At 40.3% G+C, this 23,895-nt stretch overlaps 1 protein-coding gene across 1 annotated transcript in view; it reads left to right on the top strand.

Annotated features, from left to right (window-relative positions):
• The window catches only part of LOC124607305 (aprataxin), a 72,993-nt gene extending 50,446 nt beyond the window's left edge, over positions 1 to 22,547 (top strand). The window contains exons 2-4 of the mRNA XM_047139599.1: positions 9,177 to 9,316; positions 17,716 to 17,849; positions 22,237 to 22,547. Of these exons, the coding sequence (XP_046995555.1) occupies positions 9,177 to 9,316; positions 17,716 to 17,849; positions 22,237 to 22,400 (438 nt within the window). The 3' untranslated portion in view covers positions 22,401 to 22,547. The remainder of the gene's footprint in view (positions 1 to 9,176; positions 9,317 to 17,715; positions 17,850 to 22,236) is intronic.
• Positions 22,548 to 23,895: the final 1,348 nt, after the last annotated feature.

Consider the following 23,895-nt stretch of genomic DNA (forward strand, 5'->3'; position numbering starts at 1 on the left):
TGAATAAATTGCTATTTTTTGATTAATAAATTGTGCAAATGGCAGCAAGCCAATACAAATATTTTTGCTTTCTCTGGTGACAAATTAATTGGTTTTCTAAAAGTATCGTTGAATTTTGCCGTGAGGATGCCTAAAGCTTTTTCTGTGACCCAACAGGCACGAGACAAATGATAATTCAAAATCCTTCTCTTGTCATTTAACACATTTTTGTTGTATGGTTTCTTAAGATTTGTATGCAACTGAAATGCTTCATCATCTAGAGACATGTATGGAAACTTATTTTCTTTATTTGGCAGTTCCTATGAGAGTGGAATCTGCAATTGGCTGTTTTCCAGTACTCCAAAATTTAGTATCTTTTTTACTCCTCTATCAGATAGTCTACCATTAGCAACAATATCCACCATAATAAACTCATATTTTGTGTCGGCTACACCCATTAGCACAATGCTGTATGTCCCTTTGTAATTACAGTAACAGGAGCTGGAATGTTGTGGTTTTGTAATAGTGACATGCTTTCCATCCGTAGCACCCAATGAAATTAAAGAAATTCTAACGGCTTCAAAATTCTTTCATTGTATTCTTCCAACTATCTTCCATTTTCGGGAGCTGAAAGAAATACATCCATTGATAAATTAACAGATATAGGAATACATTGCATATAAATTTCTTTATTCATTGTTACAGGAATCACCAACAGAGCCATCAACATCCACAAAAGTTCCTACAGGTGCAAAGCTCCACAGATACAGGGTGGTGCACGAAATGTGTTACCAATTGTTTCTTTCACAATTTACAACGCACATTAGTTATCCTGCTGGGATCTCTACAGCAGTACCAGCAGAGCTTGGAAAAACAAATGAGTTACGAAATTACGTGTAATTCGCGATACTGCCGCTAGAAAACTAGTAAGCAGCAATGGCTGACAATGGAAGACTGATGACACAGCAACAATTGACAGTTGTGTTACTTTTTCATGAAACAAAAAACCTTGTTGTGACTCAGAGGCTTTTACGACAACAGTTTAACACACAATGGGTCCCTTGCAAGAAGACCATCCACAGGTTGCATGATAAGGAACAGTATTGGAAGCGAAGCGACCTCGGCTTAATCCTGTTTGTTTGCCGGAGAATATTGAAGCGGTATGAGTTGCTGTACAGAGGAGTCCCGGGAAATCGTGTAGAAAGGTAGCAGAGCAACTGGGAATATCTAGACGGTCCGTTCAACGCATTCTTAAAAGTGACATCCAGGTGTACCCATACAAGATGACCTGTGCACAGAAGCTCACTGAAGAACACAAGCAGCAGAGACTACTGTGTGCTCAGTGGGCGGAGGATAGGGAAGAAACTCTCAACAACGTTTGGTTTTCAGACGAGGTGCATTTTCATTTAGACGGTGTGGTTAATAAACAAAATGTACGCTTTTGGGCCACTGAAAACCCACAAGTGCTTCATGAACGAGAACATTATGCTCCGAGGTTTACAGCGTGGGCAGCAATTTCCAGCCATGGACTTATTGGACCCTTTTTCTTTGAGGGAACTGTGAACAGCGAGCGGTATTTGAGCATGCTTCGCAATAGCTTCATTCTACAGCTTCTTGCTACTGCCTTGCCCTTCAACACGCAGTGGTTCATGCAAGATGGAGCAAGGCCACATATACAAACACTGTGTTGGAGTTTCTACACGAGCATTTCGACATGCGGATCATTTCACTCAGGTTTCTAGGTCACTTCAATGACTGACAAAATTGGCCCCCCAATAGTCCAGACCTCAATCCATGTGACTTTTTTCTTTGGGCGTACCTAAGGGAAAAAATTTTCCCAAAACGTCCACGTGATTTAATGCAGCTCAGAAGACTTATTCTTCAAGTTTGCAGTGAAATTACGGAACACGTGTACCGTAGGGTAATCACTAACTTCAGTGTGCGTTTGAAGGAAGTTAGGAAACGAAATGGTGGATATATTGAGCATGTGCTGAGTTAGAACAAATCTCCATGGATGGCGCTTCATTGTAGTGCATGTTCTGTTCAGATTGTATTGACAATAAAGTTTATATTAAAAAACAAAATGGTAACACATTTCGTGCGCCACCCTGTAGAAGAAGAAGGGGAAGAAGAAGAAGAAGAAGAAGAAGAAGAAGAAGAAGACAGAAAATCTGCAGCAAGAATTGATGCAGTTGGCAAAGGAACACACAAAAAAAAAAAAAAACCAAAAAGTGAAAGAACTTTGTTAGCAAAAACTTGGGCCATGAAACTGGAACGTATGGACATTGGCCAAAGAAGACTGGACAGTGGCCAAAGAAGACTGCCTAAAAATTTTATTAATGACATCATATTTGAAGGAGAAAGTGGGCATCTCCACAGAAATTGTTACCATCAATGTAGGCAATAAAGTACCCAGGACACATGTCAAAAATATACAGAACAGTGACATAAGCACTTCTTCGAGTGCATAAAGTTTTTTCTCCACCAACAATGGAGCTTTTTGTGGATGACTTACAACAAATAGTTGAGATAGATGTGGTGGACGACAGTTATTCATTAGATGACGGAATCACTTGTATTTTGTGTTTGTTTGTGTATTTTGTATTTTTTAAATGTAAGATAACTGTAAGATTGTTGGAATAAATGAATAAGAACACTTACCTGAATGTTAGCTTTTAATGCTTCATTTATTGCTTCAATGTTTCCGTAATGATGTGACTCAATGTGCGAGGTAAAATGCAAGACACAAACATCAAATCTTCAAAACCTGCTCCAGTTGCCAAGCATCTCAAATTTATTGATAATCGTTGGAAAACTGATAATAGATTTTTTTGCATAATTGTGTCTTCTTTTTCTGCGCAAGGGCAAAGTAATTCCAACAAGTTGTTAAATGTTTCATGGTCCATTCTGAGAAAGTTGATGTCATCATCAATTTCGAAGTGCAGTATTTCTTTTAGGAGATTTACTTGGATATATTTATCTCTCAGTTTTAACCACTCCTTACACCAATATCTAGTTTTCTTCTTATTTTTTCAGCGCAGTGCCAAAGTTAGAGCCAAAAATGCTTTGTCGGCATTCGTAACCATTTTCACTACCCACGGACATGAGCAGCGTCTGCTTATAAAGTGAGGTTACATTGACAGACATTGTTTCTATGTGTATGGGCTTGGTTTGACAAATCCGTGTCTAATAAGAGTGATTTTGTCAAACATGATTGATCATTTATGGGTGATATTAAGCTCTGTCTCCTTTTCTTATTAACATCAATTTTAACTTTAAATTCTTTGAAAATTCTCAAAATAATATTACCTGTGAATTATTGTTGTTATGGTTTTCAGTATGAAGACTGGTCTGATGCAGCTCTGCATGCAACTCTATCCTGTGCGAGCCTCTTCATCTCCAAATAACCATTGCAACCAATATTCTTCTGGATTTGCTTGCTGCATTCATCTCGTGGTCTTCCTCTATAATTTTTTAACACCTACACTTCCCTCCAGTACTAAACTGGTGATCCTTTCATCTCTCTGAACGTTTTCCTATCAAATGATCTCTTATTTTAGTCAAGGTGCGCTACAATTTTCTTATCTCCCCAATTCTGATCAGTGCCTCCTCATTATTTTCATGATCTACCCAGCTAATCTTTGTCGTTCTTCTATAGCACAACATTTCAAAGACTTCTATTCTCTTGTCTGAACTGTTTTACTGTCCATGTTTGAATTCCATACAAGGCCACACTCCTGATAAATGCCTTGAGAAAAAATATCCTAACATTTAAATTCATACTCAGTGTTAACAGCTTTCTCTTCTTGCCACTGCCAGTCTACATTTTATATCCTCTCTGCTTTGGCCATCATCAGTTATTTTACTGCCCAAATAGCAAAACTCATCTACTACTTTTAGTGTCTGATTTTCTAATCTAACTCCCTCAGAATAGTCTGGTTTATTTCAACTACATTCAATACCCTTATTTTGCTTTTGTTGATGTTTGTCTTAGTCTTGCTTTAAAGATGCTGTCCATTCTGTTCAACTTTTCTTCCAAGCCCTTTCTTGTCGCTGGCAGAATTGCAATGTCACCGACAAATCTTGAAGTTTTTATTTCTTCTCCCTGAACTTTAATTCCCACTCCAAATTCTTATTTTGTTTCCTTTACTGCTTGCTCAATGTATGTATATAACAACATTGAGGATAGGCTACAATCCTGTCTCCTTCCCTCAACCACCGCTTCCATTTTGTGCCCCTTGGCTCTTATAACTGCCTTCTGCTGTCTGTAAAAGTTGTCAATAGCCTTTACCCTTGGTACCTTCAGAATTCCAAATAGAGTGTTCCAGCCAACAATGCCAAAACCTTTCTGTAAGTCTACAAATGCTATAAATGTAGTGACGCCTTTTCTTAACCTATCTTGTAAGATAATTCATGGGGTTAGTATTTCCTTGCGTGTTCCTACATTTCTCCAAACTCTGAACTGATCTTCGCAGAGGTTTGATTCTAAAAAATTTTCCACTCTTTCCTAAATAATTCATGTTAGTTTTTTGCAACCATGACTTATTAAACTGATAGTTTTGACGATTTTCAAACCTTGCAGCAACTGTTTTCTTTGGGATTTGAATTATTATATTCTTCTTGAAGTCTGAGTGTATTTTGATTGCCTCATATATGCTGCACACCAGATCAAAGATTTTGTCATGGCTGGCTCTTCCAAGGCTATCAGTAGTTTTGACGGAATGCTGTGTATTCCTGGGATCTTGTTTCAACTTAGGTCTTATAGTGCTCTGTCAAATTCCTCTCACAGTATCATAGCTGTCATCTCATTTTCATCTGCATCCACTTCCCTTTCTATAATATTGTTTTCAAGTTCTTCTTCCATGTATAGACCCTATATACACTCCTTCCACCTTCCAGGTGTCCCTTCTTTCCTTTGGACTGGTTTTCCATCTGAGCTCTTGATATTCATATAGGTGCTTACCTTTCCCACAAAAGCCTCTTTCATTTTCCTGTTGGAGATATCCATCTTTCCTGTAGTGAAATTTGTTTCTAAATTGTTACATTTCTCTTCTAGCCATTTGTGTTTAGCCATTTTGCACTTCCTGTCAATCTCATTTTTTAGATGTTTGTAATTTCTTTCGCCCATTTCATTTGCTGCATTTTTATATTTCGTCATTTCACCAGCTAAATTCAGTATCTCCTGTGTTATCCAAGGATTTCTACTAAGCCTTGCCTTTTCACTTATTTGATCCTCTGTTGCCTTCACTATTTCATCTCTTAAAGTTACCCATTATTCTTCTTCTGTATTCTTTTCCCCTGTTCTAGTCCATTATTGCTTAATGTTCACTCTGAAACTCTCAATAACTCTTGTTCTTTCAACTTAACCAGATCCCATCTCCTCAATTTCCTACTGTTTTGCAATATCTTCAGTTTTAATCTGCAGTTCATATCCAACAAATTATGGTCAGAATCAACATATGCCCCTGTAAATGTCGTATAATTTAAAATCTGGGTCTTAAATCTCTGTGTTGCCATTATGCAATCAATCTGAAACCTTCTGCTGTCTCCAGGTCCCTGATAATGGAGTTTATAGATGTAAGCATTGTGGTCATATCTCAAAGATTCGATCAACACAACTCTTCACACTAGTTTACCCTGTGTGAACCTTATCATGTCTAAACAACTACTGCAACCTAACAGTCATTCGAACTATTGTACTGTGTCCAGTCTGTGGTGTCTTCCCCTACAGCTTTCACTGTCAACACTTCCTTCCATTTCCAAATTAATTATCTACATCTATATTCTGCAAACCACCATGAGGACCATGGGTATGTCCCATTCTACCAGTTATTCGGATTTCTTCCTTATCCATTCATATGTAAAGCATGGAAGAATGATTGTTTGAATGCCTCTGGCATGCAGTAATTATTCTAATCTTATCCTGATGATTCCTATGTGAGCGATACATAGGGGATTACAGTATATTCTTAGAGTCACCATTTAAAGTCAGTTCTTGGAACTTTGTTAATAGACTTCCTTGGGATAGTTTGCATCTATCTTCAAGAATCTTCCAGTTCAGTTCCTTCAGCATCTCTGTGACACACTCTATTGGATTAAACAAACCTGCTGCCCTTATCTGTATATGTTCAATATCCCCTGTTAGTCCTTTCTGGTATGGGTCCCACATACTTGAGCAATATTCTAGAACTGGTCACCTGAGTGATTTATAAGCTATCTCCTTTGTAGACTGATTGCATTTGCCCAGTAGTCTACCAATAAACCAAAGTCTTCCACCTGCTTGACCCATGACTGAACCTATGTTATCATTCCATTTCATATCCCTACAAAATGTTATACCCAAGTATTTGTATGAGTTGGCCAATTCCAATGGCGACTCATTGATATATAGTAACAGGATACTGCGTTTTTTCATTTTGTGTTGTGCAAAATTTTAAGTTTCTTAACATTTAGAGCAAGTTGCCAATGTTTGCATTACCTCTAAATCTTGACAAGATCTCACTATATATTTATGCAGCTTCTTCCAGATCGTACTACATTATATACATCTTCATTGTCTGCAAAAACCTGAGATTACTATTACTATAGTCTGCAAGGTCATTAATATACAACATGAACAGCAAGAATCATAAAACACTTGCCTGTGGCACACCCGAAGTTACTTCTACATCCGACGATGGCTCTCTAACCAAAATAACATGTTGCAGCGACCCTACCAAAAAGTCCACAATCCAGTCACAAATTTCAGTTGATACCCCATATGATCATACATTTGACAATAATCTCTTGATGCACTGGCAGGAGTGGCCGTGTAGTTCTAGGCGCTACAGTCTGGAACCGAGCGGCCGCTAAAGTCACAGGTTCGAATCCTGCCTCGGGCATGGATATGTGTGATGTCCTTAGGTTAGTTAGGTTTAATTAGTCCTAAGTTCTAGGTGACTGATGACCTCGGAAGTTAAGTCGCATAGTGCTCAGAGCCATTTGAACCAATCTCTTGATGCCTCTGAATGCATCCTATCAGTCTCTCTCTTACTTGTGCCATAAAACTCTTTCCTTTCTAATTGCATTCTGTACAACTTATTAAATTACCCAAACTACTCTTTTAATCTCCAGAATTTTTCTATAACACCAAATTTCAAAGACTTCTGTTGTTTTCTTGTTGGTACTGATTATCTACATTTCACTTCTATGTAAGTCTAGAAGAAAGGAAGATATGGAAAACACTGACAAAGATGAGGAACAGGATGGTAAGAAACATGTAAAGACATCAGGGAATAAGAGGGAGCTGTTGGGGGTAAAATGGTAGGGGATGACAGAGATTGGAATGTATCTAATAAATTATTGAGGGTGTAATGTACAAGTAGTACTTGGAGATTAAACAGTTTGCCACAGGAGAGGAGGTTGTTGTGGGCTGAATCAGACCTATCAGAGGACTCCTGAGGAAAAAAGGCTACAATCCAGATAAAAACGTTTAGTTAAATCTTGCAACACTAACATAAGGACAATATGAAAAGGATAGACTACTCCTCACCATATAGTAGAAATGTCGTGTTGCACACAGCATGAATGTGTGTGTGTGTGTGTGTGTGTGTGTGTGTGTGTGTGTGTGTGTGTGTGTTTTCTTATCAGAAGAGGGCTGTTTGACTGAAAGCTTACATAATTAGTAGTCTTTTGTTGTGCCTTTCTGCTACTTAACATTTCCACCATATGGTGACTAGCAATGTACTTTTCCATAACATTGCCATTATTCCCTCCTGGATTTTCCATTGTTTGACTTTTAATGATTTTCATTTTATACCCAATTCTGAAGACACTGTGTGTTCAGTTTAGCTTATTTTCCAGGTCCTTTGCCATCTCTAACAGAATGTTAGTATGATTTCACACTCTTAAGTTTTTACTTCTTCTCCCTGAACTTTTATTCCCTTTCCAAATTCCTCCTTGGTTTCCTTTAGAGGTTGCTCATTGTTCTGAACCCGATGCACTGCTACCAGTGTCATCGTTTCAATCACACTAGAATGTCTTGTTGACACCCAGCCAAATGTGGCATTAGGAAAATAAATCAAGAATGCTGTGATGTGAAACGGACGTAGACCGCATGGGGGTTAGGCAGGCAGCACCAGTTCTCGACACCAGTAGCCCCCTTCCCTGTGCTCAGGCCCTTCCCACCACTGGCCGTGACATACCTTATAGAGGCACGTGATTGGCCATCCTTTTGGGCCTGCGGCAGATGCGTCAGCGGTCCAGTGATTATAAAAGAATGAACTGGACGTAAACTTGACACTTTCATGCAGGTGACAATACATAACCACTGTGACAGCACAACGCTATGACTTGGCTAATAACATGAGAAGTTTTCAGGAATGATTTTCTGTGAAAAAGCTTGCTTTCCCTCTTGTCTTTTATTTATTTTTATCGAGGTTGTTAATTTAAATTAAACTGTTATATATGCAGCTGCTCTCATGTAAGGCATCTCTTTTTGTAAGTGTAATATTTAGCTCATGTCGTCCACTTTCCTCTTCTACCTCATCCCTGCGCCCCTCCCATGGCCCACTCGTTCGAGTGAGCAATGTTTAATCTTAATGTTTTCTGGATTGTTGCCTTTAAATTTGCTTACTGTTTAGCTTTGACACTTTCAATTATGTTACTACTACACCATGAAAGATGACATTTACTCTGTGTTTGTACCTCAGTCTCCATGCATTATATCTTTTTGGATGTTGTGAATTTTAAAATTTTCTCGGGGAATTGAATGTTCAAACAAATTTTGGGCTTGCAACCAGTCGTCATTTTGTACATCCCATGGTATTTCAACTGGGCACCTGCCAGTCTTATTTAGGTCAGTCATCAAAGACAGTCTCAGTGATGGCTCACCTGAAGATGAAATATCATGGGATGTGTTAGATGACAACTGGCACTGGGCGCAAGCCCAAAATTTGTTTGAACTTTTTGAATGTTGTATGTGATAATGTCAGTTGTAGCATGACGATGGCCTTGTGTACTGAAAACTGGTTAACAAAATAAATAAATACTGTGGAACATTTACAGTTATGAAGTTGTTCCACGAAGCAGCAATGGAAGAACCAGTCAACAACTGAAGTTAATGTCTCTTTATAAAAGATGTGAGTTTTGAAATTTTGATTGCTTGCTGCTTTGTACTGAATGCTTATTAAAATAAACAAAAAACCCTTTCATTCCAGGCTGAATTCCATTATCTTGTACTTCCAAAGGAAGATATACATTCCTTGACGAATGTCACTAGAGCTAATCTACCACTTCTTAAACACATGGATAAAATTGCTCAGGAAATATCAAGAAACCATGAGGAAAGACAGTTCAAGTTAGTATACATTTTTGCTGCTTCTGGTGAATGTAGGAAGTACAATGTAATAGAAAATGAGTTGGTCTTAAAATCATGTTATATGCATGTTGAATAATACTTAAATTTAATGTTTCGGTTGGCCAAGGCTCAACCCTAGGACTGCTATTGTTCCTCATATACACTTTGTGATCAAAAGTATCTGGACACCCCTAAACACATACGTTTTTAATATTAGGTGCATTGTGGTGCCATCTACTGCGCTAGGTACTCCATGTCAGTGACCTTCAGTAGTCATTAGACATCGTTAGAGAGCAGAATGGGGTGCTCCACGGAACTCACAGACTTCGAATGAGGTCAGGTGGTTGGGTGTCACATGTGTCATATGTCTGTACGTGAGATTTCCACACTCCCAAACACCCCTAGGTCCACTGTTTCCGATGTGATAGTGAAGTGGAAACATTAAGGGACACATACAGCATGAAACTGTACAGACCGACCTCGTATGTTGACCGACAGAGACTGCCGACAGTTGAAGAGGGTCGTAATGTGTAATAGGCAGACATCTATTCAGACCATCACACAGCAATTCCAAACCGCATCAGGATCCACTGCAACTACTATGACAGTTAAGTGGGAGGTGGGAACTTGGATTTCATGGTCAGTGGCTGCTCATAAGCCACACATCACGGCGGTAAATGCCAAACGATACCTTGCTTAGTGTAAGGAGCATAAACATTGGACAGTTGAACAGTGGAAAAATGTTATGTGGAGTGACAAATCACGGTACACCATGTGGCGATCCGATGGCAGGGTGTGTGTATTACGAATGCCCGGTGAACGCCATCTGCCAGTGTGTTTAGTGCCAACAGTAATATTTGGAGGCGGTGTTGTTATGGTGTGGTTGTGTTTTTAATGGGGGGGGGGGGGGGGAGGGGGGGGCGGGGCGGCTTGCACCCGTTGTTGTTTTGCATGCCACTATCAGAGCACAGACCTACATTTATGTTTTAAGCATCTTCTTGTTTGCCACTGTTGAAGAGCTATTCGGGAATGGTGATTGCATCTTTCAACACAATCAAGCACCTGTTCATAATGCACAGCCTGTGGCAGAGTGGTTACACAACAACAGCATCCCTGTAATGGACTGGCATGCGCAGAGTCCTGACCTGAGTGCTATAGAACACTGTTGGGATGTTTTGGAATGCCGACTTGGTGCCACGCCTCACTGACCAACATCGATACCTCTCCTTGTTGCAACACTCCGTGAAAAATGGGCTGCCATTCCCAAGAAACCTTTCAGCACCTGCTTGAACGTATGCTTGCAAGAGTGGAAGCTGTCATCAAGGCTAAGGGTGGGCCAATACCATATAGAATTCCAGCATTACCGATGGAGGGCGCCACGAACTTGTAAGTCATTTTCTGCCAGGTGACCAGATACTTTTGATCACACAGTATATGTAAACAATCTTTCATGCAGTATGTAACAAGCAACATCAGTTCTTTTTGTGGATGACACTAATATTGTGACTAATCCAGGCATTTATACAACAGAAGAAATGATAAATATTGCTCTTAAAAGCATCATTGACTGGTTTTCTGTGAATGGGCTGACTCTAAATTTTAGAAAGACACAAATACTCAGTTTGCACATCTGATGGTACTACATCAATGATAAGCATAATACATGGTGAAGGAATAATACGAGGGTTGTTTTTTAAGTAAGGGCCGTTCGCGCATATAGTCCCGTAGTTCGCGCGGACGCTGCAACAAGCCACCGCGCCACTTGCCGGCATCCTTCCTGTTCACACTGATGCAAGTTGCAGCTCTGTAGCTGATGTGTACACATCGCTGTGCTACTTTATAATGTTTACGATTATTGAATCGCCCGCCACGTGTGAGATACGGTCAGTGATACGTTTTTTGACCGCGAGAAGCCTATCAGCTGCAGAAATTCATCGTCAGTTAACAGAAGTTTATGGCTTGAATGCAATGAGTGAAGGTAAAGTGCGTCGATAGGTTAGAGAGTTTAAAAATGGCCGTCAAAACGTCCATGACGAAGAACGCTCAGGCCGGCCCTCTGTGATCACTGATGATTTGGTGGCTGCAGTCGAAACAAAGATTCATGAGGACAGAAGATTCACAATTTCCACTCTTTCTTTGGAATTTCCACAAGTTTCAAGATCGGTTTTGTACAAAATTGTGTCTGAAAACCTAAACTTTAAGAAACTGTGTTCTCGGTGGGTACCCAGACTCCTCACAGAGGACCACAAAGGGAAGAGATTTGCCACTTCATTGGACTTTTTGATTCTTTACGAGGAAGAAGAGGATGACATGTTGAGTCAAATTGTCACTGGAGATGAAAGATGGGTATCCCATATCACTCCCGAAAGCAAGCGATAATTGATGGAATGGTGACACACAACCTCACCCGTCAAGGTCAAAGCCAAACAGACTGTCAAAGCGCAAGATTATGGCAACTGTGTTCTGGGACCGGCGCGGTGTTTTGCTAGTGAACTTTATATGCCACGAGGAACGACAATCAACTCAGATGCCTACTGTGCAACTCTAAAGAAGCTCCGCAGAGCAATTCAAAACAAAAGGCGTGGCATGCTGACAAAAGGAGTTTTGCTTCTGCACGATAACGCTAGGGCTCACACCTCTCAAAAGACTCGGGATTTGATTGATTCTTTTGTCTGGGAAGTTTTGGACCATGCACCATACAGCTCCGACCTTGCTCCTAGCGATTTTCACCTTTTCCGGTACTTGAAACACTATCTTAGTTGTATGGTATGACAAGTGCTTAAATAAACAAGGCAACTATGTAACAAAATAGGTAAAAGTGTGTAGAATCAGAAAATAAAAGTTTTTTTACAAACGTATTTGTATCTTTTTTTAAAAATAAAAACGGCCCTTACTTAAAAAACAACCCTCGTACATAATGCAGAAACTTCAAAATTCTCAGATGTTCACAGTGATGAGAATTTAAATAGGAGAAAGCACATTATGAAACTCCCCAAACAACTTATTTCAGCCATATTTTCACTTAACATCATTGCAAATCTAGGGGATAGAGAAATCAGTATGACGAGACATTTCACATGTTTTCATTCAATAATGTCATATGTAATAATGTTGTGGGATAAAATTTTAAGAGAGAAAGTGTTCTTTGCTCAAAAATTTGCTGTAAGAATAATATGTGGTGCTGACCCATGTATGGTGCTCATCCACAATCACTTCTATTGCTGCTTCCAGTATATTTATTCCCTCATGAAATTTGTTTTAAATAATCCACAGCAGTTTAAAAGGAACAATGATGTACATAATTACAATGCCAGAAGGAAAAATGACATTCATTACTCTGTATTAAGGTTGTCTTCAGCACAAATATAGGTGCACAAAGCTGCAAACAAAAATTTTAATCACTTACCCAGTGATACAAAATGAAACATCAAAATAACTAAGTGCATTAAAAATTTATGCTTAAATGTAGACAGAGCATTATAAAATGATTATCTTTTTTCATTAACCCATACTTTTCTGTCACTCTGTTGCTATGACTTCTGCTCCCCCCCCCCCCCCTCCACCCCTCAATCCAAAACAACAAAAATTAAAAAATTCTCTCCTACCCAAAAGTTTTGACAAAGTACTGTATGAATAAAATGTTCTCGGTTTTCAAGCCGCATCAAATTGAATAAAATCCTCGAGCTTTTGATGACCATCTCTGCCATCGTCGTCAGGAGTTCACTGACTGCCAGGGCTGCTACGGTTTCTCGCTTATGTAGGCATGATGACATCAGCAGCAGCCAATCAGATAGACCCAATGTGGCACGCGCGCGCTTAAGTCGACCCGGGCAGCTAGCGGCGCTATTGCCCGTGGCCACACCGGTGACATCAGGTGGCGCCAGGGGGAGGTGCCACGTTTGAAACGGCCGCTCCCACGTCACACATGTCTTTGCTTTCTTTCAATGTCCAACACCCGCCCCCATGCCCTGCTGAGTGTGTACCCCTGGTCTCTGTTGAAATTGTTGTTGTTTAAACGAATATCAGCTGCTTCTACCCTGGCGCCACCTGACTTCACCGGCGCTCGCCACATTCCGTCTATCTGATTGGCTGCTGCTGATGTCGTCATGCCTACATAGGCAAGAAACCATAGCAGCCCTGGCAGTCAATGAACTCCTGACGATGATGGAGGAGGTGGAAATTGAAAGCTTGAGGATTTTATTCAATGTGACGCGGCTTGAAAACCAAAAACGTTTTATTCATGTATGCCGTTGCAAAAGACTCAGAGGACACAAAGTACTGTATATTTGACAAGAGTAATAATTTACACTTCAAGCAAGTCTTTGCTTACATAGGGTATCTGTGTCAACACTGTGTTCTCTCCTTGGCTCTTAACTACAGACTGTGTTTTGTGGCAACATGCTGTCACCTCTCTGACTGAGCTTTAAGCTAACTCCTTATCACTTAGTGCCTGTGTGCAATTCTGTTGTCCCTACTGTCAAAGGGCAACCCAACTGACATTTTTTCCTCCCTGTGAGAGATTTGATGCATTTATAGTCAGTTACTTAGTAATGTAATAAGTGTGTATTTTGAAGTTTCTCCAGCACAATGAGCACCTCATGAGATTTTGGGATTATAGCCACATGATACTGACTTATTACATCGATGTTTTGACAACCAGACAGCCATTATCAGATGAATTGTATGACTAGAAAATTAGTGTTGCACATCACTACATTCATTACAAAAGTTGAAGTGTTGGTCTGAATGAAACTCTTGGCCATGAAAAGATCCTTGTGGGATTAAATTACAGTATCTGCAGAAATACGTTTGATGTAAGTTTTTATTAATTGGGATGGTGGCTTTCAGCTGCATGAGTTGAGAGACCCAGTCGTTTGGTTATTTGTTCACAAAGCAAAATTATATGCCTAGTGCCATTTAATGTGTAGAGAAACTACATAAAAGGACATGTATGCATATTTGTGCTGATGTCCACTTAACTTCATTATATCAAACAATGGAAAATCCAGGATGGAATGTAACAAAGAAGTTTGTAACTTTATTATATAATGTAACAGAACAACAAATTACATCAAGTGGGAAACGAAATGCAGTTCTCCAAACTAGTCCAAAGAAATTGACCCCAAAGATAATGCACATGGTGTCCTGTTGACTGTCGATAGTCACTCCCACACAAACCCCTATCCTCACCCCTAAAGTGTGGAGTGCTAGGTAGGCCAGGGTACTTAAACTTCATTTCCCGGCCCACACGAGTGTGGATGTAAGGGGTCGGGTGCTGTTGGGTTGTTCTGCTCTTATAACTGGTCCTAGGGTGTGAAAGTTGGGCCGGTTACAACTATCTGACTCTGGCGTGATTGTTGACCTGGTGTGAGGTGTGCATGAAGTTGACTTTGGGGTGGTGAGCGTTGCTGGCAGCATCCAAGCAGTTTTTACCCACACTGTGGAGACTTTGGTCCTCTTTCTGTGGAGGAGGACAGTCACTGTGTGTTTTTCTCATTGTAGTAATCAGTACAGGCCAATGCACAGTGGCTGCAGAGGATGTCGTACCAGATCTATGGGAAGCACGGTGTGTGCAAAAACTGGGTGTGTGTGGTGTGCTGTGATGTCAGAGTTGCACAGAAGGTCTCTGCATGTTTTCTGATTTGCTGCAAGAGACAGGTTAGCTGTGTCTTTTTTGGGAGATGCATGGGTGCAAGAAATTCTGCTAGGATGCGTAATTGTTCTCCATACACGAACTCTGCCAATGAACAGCCCACATCAGTTTTCAAACAATCTGTAAACACAACAAAACCAGTGGCAATGATTGAGTCTAAGAGTCTTTGTAGTCCATCAGGTAGGCCTTTAACGTGCAGTGCCACGTTTCCACCAAGCTGCTGCTGGCTGGGTGGTAGCTGGTTGTTCAGTTATGTCAGAAACCACAAAATGTTGCTAGAACATTGTGGACTCAAAATTGGCGTCCCTGTTCAGTGGGAACGAGAAATGGAAACCCAAAACGGGGCACCCAAGTTTCCATGAATTCTCACGTGGTAGTCTTTGCGGGAATGTCTCTGATCAGAATGGCCTCTGCCCACCATGTGCAACAATCCACTGCCATAAACAAATACCTGTAGCCTTCAGAAGTGGGAGGGGCGCAGCCAAATCAATGTGGATATGCCCGAAACATGCACTAGAAAATGGGAATTGTCCTACTGGAGCGTGCACATGGTGTCTTACTTTACTGTGTTGGCACTGAAGGCAGGAGTGGGCCCAGTCCCGTGTATATTTATTGACTGATGGCTACACAAAACAGTCTGTCACCAACCTCACTGAGATGTTAGTGTGTGGGTGCGCCAAGTTGTCAATGCTGTCAAATTGTCGTCAGAATTGGGGAGTAATGTATTGGCATGGTCTAGCAGTAGAAATGTGGCGCCATACTTAGACAAGCCGCAGGGCACGTCCATAAGTTGTGAATGCAGGCTGATGGAAGAGTCTGCAGCAAAGATTGTAGTTGTGTTCCCAAAGTTGGAGCACTTGCAAGTTCAGAACAATCCAGCATCGAAGTTTGCCCATTGATGTGTAAAAAATAGTCTTCCACAATAGTGTCAGTTCCGTGGCTATGGCACACATCTGTAGAAAATCGTCATATGTACTCCATTTGGCGAGCCTGCTGAGGAGAACATGAACTGCTGATTTTTTGGAAACTTGACACGATGGGTTTGTGGTTGGTAAATATTGTGACAGGTCTGCCCTCAATAAAGGGGCGGAAACGCTTGACACCCTCATAAATTTCAAGGAGTTCTGTGGCATATGCACTGCAGTGAGTTTGGCCGGCATGTAGCTTCTGAGAGAAAAAAAACTTTGTGGTTGCCAATGTCTGTTCACCTTCTGATGGAGTGCTGCATCTATTTTGAGCTGGCTTGCTTTGACTACACAAGCTGTGTGGGCTCCTGCTGCATGAGCATCCTGCAGACTGTTTTGCAGCTTTGTGAAGACTGACTCTGTCTTGTGCATCTGTGGAAGCAGGTGTTTGGCATTTTTGTCTCCTCTAGCCAATGCATTGTGTAGCACTGTCTGAATGACGGCCATTCTGGGGAGTTGGCATCGATAAAAAGCATATCATTCTCAGGAATCGCCTGAGTTCTTGATAATTTTGAGATTGAGGGAGAGTATGCAACAATTTCTCTCTTTCACTTTGAGACGTAGGATCCCATGGCGCTGTGAACTGTGGAGTTTGCTGTATCATGTCGAGTTGCTTCTTGATGTTCTGGATGGTGCCGTCAATGTCAAATAGGAAGTTTTGCATGGATGAGGTGCTGGTATGGGATGATGCGGGGTATGTGTAAAGAAAAATTGTCCACTGCCACGCCACTGTAGTTTTGGGCTCATCACTTATGTAGGGAAATTTTCACTCCATAAAAGGAAGAGTACCCATATTTGTGCTTATGTCCACTTAACTTTATTATACAGTGTGACACAACAACAAATTACATCAAATGGGAAATGAAACATCCTTCTCAAAATTGGTCCAAAGAAACTGGCCTTGAAGATAATGAAGATAGTGTCCTGTAAACTATCGATAGTCTCTCCCACAAATTCTTATCAATTTAATTACTGAGTTTTAACTTTGTGGTTGTGCACACAATAACACTGTGGCCTATGTGCATCTCAGACGCAGCATAACATGACAAGAGACGTGGTTGTCTAACTTGGACCTGTGCACATGCACTGTTGTGACAATTTTTAGTATAAACATAGCAAAGCACGCTAATAATCTTCACTCCTAAAATTAATCTGTAGGTTGCTGCCTAGTTTTCTGCTTAAAGAAAGTGGCAAGAAGTCAACCTCATCTAACTGCAATCCCGTAATCTTGTTGAATTGAATGAGAAGAAAAAACTTCCTTCTCATCCCATACAATATGTCTCCCCTGACCCGTGGTTCTGGGTTACTTTCCCGAAATCAACCCCTTGTCCTAGACCTCTCCAGTCCTTTTCCTTCACCCTCCTTCCTTTTCCTTCAACCCTTCTGCCTGAAGAAGGAGCCACTGGCTCCAAAAGGTTGCCAGTTACAACCGTCTTTTATGTATGTGTTCTGCCGCCGCTTAGTGAGTAGATTTTTTATCTATCCAATTAGACAATAAATGCTGCATTTTCCAAAATATCCATGGCAGATGGCTATTCTCTGACACTCATACTTACATTGAATTTGTGCATGAAAACAGTAGTTCATAACTCTTCTTCCATACAATGAACAAGAAAGGTTAAATAGCATTGTATGAAGGCTAACAATAACAGTCTGGAAAAATTGATAGTAGTAATCTACAGACTTGCTGGGCACATCTGTAGATTATTTGTGTTATAGTTTTGTAGCTAAGTAAGTACAAATAAAAAATGTGAAATGTATATTTTTTAAATATTTTGCAGGATTGGTTACCACGCAGTTGCAAGCATGGCAAGACTACATTTGCATGTGATCAGCGATGACTTCAACTCACCTTCTCTCAAAACAAAAAAGCACTGGAACACTTTTACGACTGACTTCTTTGTTCCCTCAGCAAGTATGTACTTTAGGGATCATCTGTTGTGACCTTAAGAAATTTAAAGATGATAGTAGAGCATCTACATGCCCCCCTCCCATACTCTGCTAAGCCGATCTGCCATTTTATAGTTGGTGAAAACAATATTATGCAATGAGATAGAGTAGATGGGATTGTAATAGAATTTTTAAGGATACACAGAGGGATTTAGATGAAACAGACATTCCAGCAGATACTTAATTGTGAAGGAGAAAATGTTGCTGCTTAAAAAAAATCCTTTTTTTCTCGTTTTTTCCCCCTGCCCCAATCCACATTTTTATCCTCTTTACCTCAGTTATTTTGCTGCCAAAATAAAAAAAATTACCTCTTTTTAGTGTCTTGTTTCATAATCTAATTCTCTCAGCATCGCCTGATTTAATTTGACTACATTCCATTATCTTTTCTTTATGTTCATCTTATAGCCTCCTTTCAAGACTGTCCATTCCATTCACCTGCTCTCCTAAGTCTTTTGCTATCTCTGAGAGAATGACAATGTTGTCAGCAAACCTTGATGTTTTTAATATCTTCTCCATGAACTTTAATTGTTTCTGCCAGTTTGTCATTTGTTTCTTTACTGCTTGTGGAAATGTACAGATTGAGTAACATCAGGGATAGGCTACAACTCTGTCTTACTCTCTTTTCAACTTTTATGTCTTTTGACTCTTATAACTGCTGAGTGGTTTCTGCAGTGAACTGGTCAGTTGACAATAGCACATTCCTTGTGTTCATTGTAGGTTCTACATCCACATCACTGAAAACTTTCAGCCTGCTGGCTGACCTGTGATTGAAACATGACACCAGTTGGTAAGGGTTGGAAGTCCAAAAATATTGTTTTAAGCAAGTGCTCCAACACACAGTTATTGAAACTTTCATTGGGATTTTGATTTCTCCCATGGGTGCATTTAGCAAGCAGGTTTTTGTTAGCTATGTGTCTGTAGACAGGTTTTACATCATCTGCTATTGACATTGATGGCCATGTCTGTTTTCATCAGCAGTTACACTAGCTGTTTGGTGCTTATATTATGGCTTAGATCCCTTTGAACAGAGAGAATGACAGGGTTCCTCTGTTACGTTTAAACTTATTCCTACCGTTAAGCTTCCTTATTCTGCCCATATTTATTATCTGCAGAGATAAAATGTAACTTCAACACAATTCCTAAAAGTAAGTGCTATTTCAGATCATTACGATCACTAAAACGAAAACAGAATGCTGAACTGATGTTCACCTATTACCTACAGCAGCTCAACACCATCCTGACCAACCTGCAAAGCAGTGGTCAAAGAATAAGTAGAGTGAAGCCAAAGGAAGTCTGCTGCAGCTGTGACAAACTTAGCTCAATTGATAGCAGGGAGAAGGGACATGTCATTTAGAAAATACTCTTTCTTTTCCATTAATATACACCAAACATACAAAAACCATACATATTCTGATTCAGGAAGGACTAGGGTGTAACCTAACACAACAAAAAAAGCTTGTTATTCTGACAGATTTTCTGTTCATGTTTCCCTTAAGAATTTATGTTTTGGAAGGATTTCTTTCTTTCTTTCTTTTCTTTTTTTTCTCTTTTTTTTCTTCTCTTTTTTTCTCTTTTTTTCTTCTCTTTTTTTTCTCTTTTTTTTCTTTTTTTTTCTTTTTTTCATCAGTCTTGAGACTGATTTTGTGTCAACTGTGACTTCTGCTCCTCACCTCGGACTAGCACTTAAACTCTGTATCCTCAATTACTGTTTGTATATATTCTAATCTCTCTCTACTCCTCTGTCTCCATGGAAATCTTTCCCTAATGTCATTAACCCTTGTACCACCACCTTGTCCATTCTTCTAATTAGTATTTTACTCATAGCTGTATTATTTTCCTCACTGATTATGTGGAGAAGCACCTCGTGTCGTACATTTTCAGTACACTTAATTTTCAGCAATCTACTATAACATTACGTCTGAAAAATTTTGATTCTCTTCATTTCCAGTTTTCTTGTACTCATTGATTCACTTCCATACAGTGCTTGTCTCCAGATGTACCTTCTCAGAAATTTATTTCTCAAATTGAGGCCTACATTTGGTGCTATACCTCAGTTGGAATAATAAAGTGATTGACAGCTAGTTGTTTATGGGGCATCTACCTTAGCAACAGCCAAATCAGCGAATGAGCTTGGTCATGCCTTCTGCCTCTTCACTGTTGTCGTATCACTCTGCTACCTCAAGAAGTGCCAATTTCTGCAGTCAGTTGAAGACGACACTTCTGCCGAGTAAAGAATTGTGGTTCATTTTTCTCTGTGTGGTGCATTTATTTTTGTGCCAAAATGTCTTAAATTAGTTGGGAAAATTTGCAAAAAAGTGATAAGACTACTACCACCCAGCTAAGCAAATTGAATACTGCACATTAATGGATAGAAGGTGAATCTACCTGTAACAAAAATGGCCAGCTGTTGCTCCTGCAGCCATGTTGTGTGTACAAACAAATGGGAACTGATAACAGTGGCCAAACCCCCTTGCCCAACTGTGTCATTTTGTTATTTTGATTCACACAGAGTAGACTTCTTTTGACAAGAAATGTGTCTCTGTCTGCACTAGATTCCTTCTTACATAATCCTTGCTTTGTCCATCATATATTATTTTGCTCATGAGATAGCAGGATTCCTTCACTTCATCTGCTACATTGTTTCCAGTTTTGATGTAAAGTTTGTCTCTAATCTCATTTCTGCTGCCCTTAAATACCTTCATCTTTCTTTGATTTATTCTCAATCTGTATTCTGTGTTCAATGGACTGATCATTTTATTCCATTCCTTATGTCTTGTAATTCCTCCTCACATACATAGATGCAGGGCAGTGCTGAGGGCATGGTGAGATAGGTTCCTGACAAAGGTGCAGGTACAGAGGGGGTCAAAAACTGACCAAAAAAAGATGATGGTTTGAGTTCTCTTATGTCTTGTATTCTTATATTCTGCTTGCAAGTAGCCTTCCCCGTGACCAGCAACTGGAAACATATGTCGAAGGCACACTTTAATTTTCACAGGGTCATTTAACCCCCAGACCTAGTCTGCTAACAGATCTCCTAAGCCATTTTCCTTCACATACTCCCTTCCACCCCCAAGAAGCAGCTGTGAGAGACTTCCCCCTTTGTCACCCATTACCACCCCAGACCGGAACAGCTGAACCACATCCTTTGTCAGGGCTTCTATTACGTATCATCATGCCCTGAAATAAGGGGTATCCTACCAAAGTTCCTTCCTACCCACCAAAAATAGTGTTCTATAGCTCACCCAACCTCCACAACATCCTAGTCCATGTCCATGTCACTTTCAATCCCATATCCACGTAGAAGACCTAGGTGCAAGACCTGTCCAATCCACCTACCCAATATTCCTGTTCCAGTCCTGGCACAGGCTTATCCTTCCCCATCAGAGGAGGGCCACCAGTAAAAGAAGTAATGTGATATACCAGCTCTGCTGCAGTCATTGCATAGCTTTTTATATTTGTATGACTACCAACCAGTGATGAAAAGCCTCCATCAAGCTATGGCCAATAGCACAATAGACCATCCTGAGGCACAACATGCAGCTGAACTGGATCTTCCCTTCCACTACAAGCATTTCTGAACTGCGCAGATGGAGCTAACCTTGCAACACATTCTCCACTCTCAAAATCATCCTTATCTCAACCTGCAGAAACCTATTGTCTCCACACCGTTCACCCAAGAGTGTCCGTCCCCTCTGCCCAATCACCTCTCTGTTCATGTCCCCTCACCCTCATAGGGTGCCGCTCTCTGCCAATGCTACCACCTGCCTTTCCCCTTCCCTGCTCCTTTCCTCCCTCCCTCCCCCCCCCCCCCCCCCCAACCCACCAGCCACCTTCCTACCTCACAGCCTCCCAATCATATGCCTAGCAGGCATGTCATGCTCTGTACTCTCCACTAGACAGTGCTCTTCTCCCCTGCATGTCACCCCTCTTCCCCCCTCCCATTGTATCCTGCTATCCCTCCCCCATAACTGTCCCAGGTAGCTACTTTCATTCAAGGTGAGAGTTGTATTCCAGTCTGAGCTACTGGAGATATTGGTCATGTGTGCATTGTTGATATTCCAACTGGGAGTTTCCTTTCTTAGGCTAGTTAGTTAGTTGGTTAGTTAGTAAGGAAGTAAGTAAGTAAGACAGTCAGTCACTTCCATACTATGTGGAGTGTAATTGCAATGCCCCGCTATGATAACTGCTCTTTGTCAAATGTATGCTTCCATAACATTCTACTGATGAATGAATGATAGATACATTGTCATATACACAGTTATTTTCTTCAATAAATTTGTGTATCTTCATTTCTCTCTGTGGAGACGGCATAATTTATTAATTTTGGTTTCATGGGCTATTTGTTGTTTCAGAAGTGTTGGCAGAAGTTGAAGAACATGGTAAATTTAACCGCATTTCTAGTGATGTTGCAAAAAAGTTGATGGACACACCACTGAAATGTAATAAGTGCAGCTTTCAGTCACCAACTATTCCAAAGTTAAAACAACATTTACTTACACATATAACAAAAAAATGAATCAAACTGGACTTCAAATTGGGAATAATGTTCCTACAGTGATTTTTTGTTGTTTTATTATATGGTACTTCCACTGAAACTGAAATTTTATTTTGAATAGAAAATGTGAACTTTTGTCATGGATTTTATTTGCATAAAATAAATTGTATTTATTATGCAACAGCATGCACTTATGTTTTGGTCTGCAAATATTACTTTTATTATTGAATAACATTTATTATTGAATAACATTAACATGAATGGTCCATTGATCGTGATCGGGTCGAATATCTCACAAAATAAGCATCAAATGAAAAAACTACAAAGAACAAAACTCGTCTAGCTTGAAGGAGGAAACCAGATGGCGCTATGGTTGGCACGCTAGGTGGCACTGCCATAGGTCAAATGGATATCAACTGCATTTTTTTAAATAGGAACGCCCATTTTTTATTACATATTCGTGTAGTACGTAAAGAAATATGAATGTTTTAGTTGGACCACTTTTTTCGCTTTGTGATAGACGGCTCTGTAATAGTCACAAACATATGGCTCACAATTTTAGATGAACAGTTGGTAACAGGTAGGTTTTTTAAATTAAAATACAGACGGTAGGTACGTTTGAACATTTTATTTCGATTGTTCCAATGTGATACATGTACCTTTGTGAACTTATAATTTCTGAGAATGCATGCTGTTACAGCGTGATTAGCTGTAAATACCACATTAATGCAATAAATGCTCAAAATGATGTCCGTCAACCTCAATGCATTTGGCAATATGTGTAACGACATTCCTCTCAACAGCGAGTTGTTCGCCTTCCGTAATGTTCGCACATGCATTGACAATGCGCTGACGCATTTTGTCAGGCATTGTCGGTGGATCACGATAGCAAATATCCTTCAACTTTCCCCACAGAAAGAAATCCGGGGATGTCAGATCCGGTGAACGTGCGGGCCATGGTATGGTGCTTCAACGACCAATCCACCTGTCATAAAATATGCTATTCAATACTGCTTCAACCGCATGTGAGCTGTGTGCCGGACGTCCATCATGTTGGAAGTACATTGCCATTCTGTCATGCAGTGAAACATCTTGTAGTAACATCAGCAGAACATTATGTAGGAAATCAGCATACATTGCATCATTTAGATTGCCATTGATAAAATGGGGGCCAATTATCCTTCCTGCCATAATGCCGCACCATACATTATCCCGCCAAGGTCACTGATGTTCCACTTGCCGCAGCCATCGTGGATTTTACGTTGTCCAGTAGTGCATATTATGCCGGGTTACGTTACCGCTGTTGGTGAATGACGCTTCATTGCTAAATAGAACGCGTGCAAAAAATCTGTCATCATCCCGTATTTTCTCTTGTGCCCAGTTGCAGAACCGTACATGATGTTCTGAGTCATCGCCGTGCAATTCCTGGTACATAGAAATATGGTATGGGTGCAATTGATGTTGATGTAGCATTCTCAACACCGACGTTTTTGAGATTCCCGATTCTCATGCAATT

The sequence above is a fragment of the Schistocerca americana genome, chromosome 3, assembly GCF_021461395.2.
Source record: "Schistocerca americana isolate TAMUIC-IGC-003095 chromosome 3, iqSchAmer2.1, whole genome shotgun sequence".
NCBI classification, from domain to species: Eukaryota; Metazoa; Arthropoda; class Insecta; order Orthoptera; family Acrididae; genus Schistocerca; species Schistocerca americana.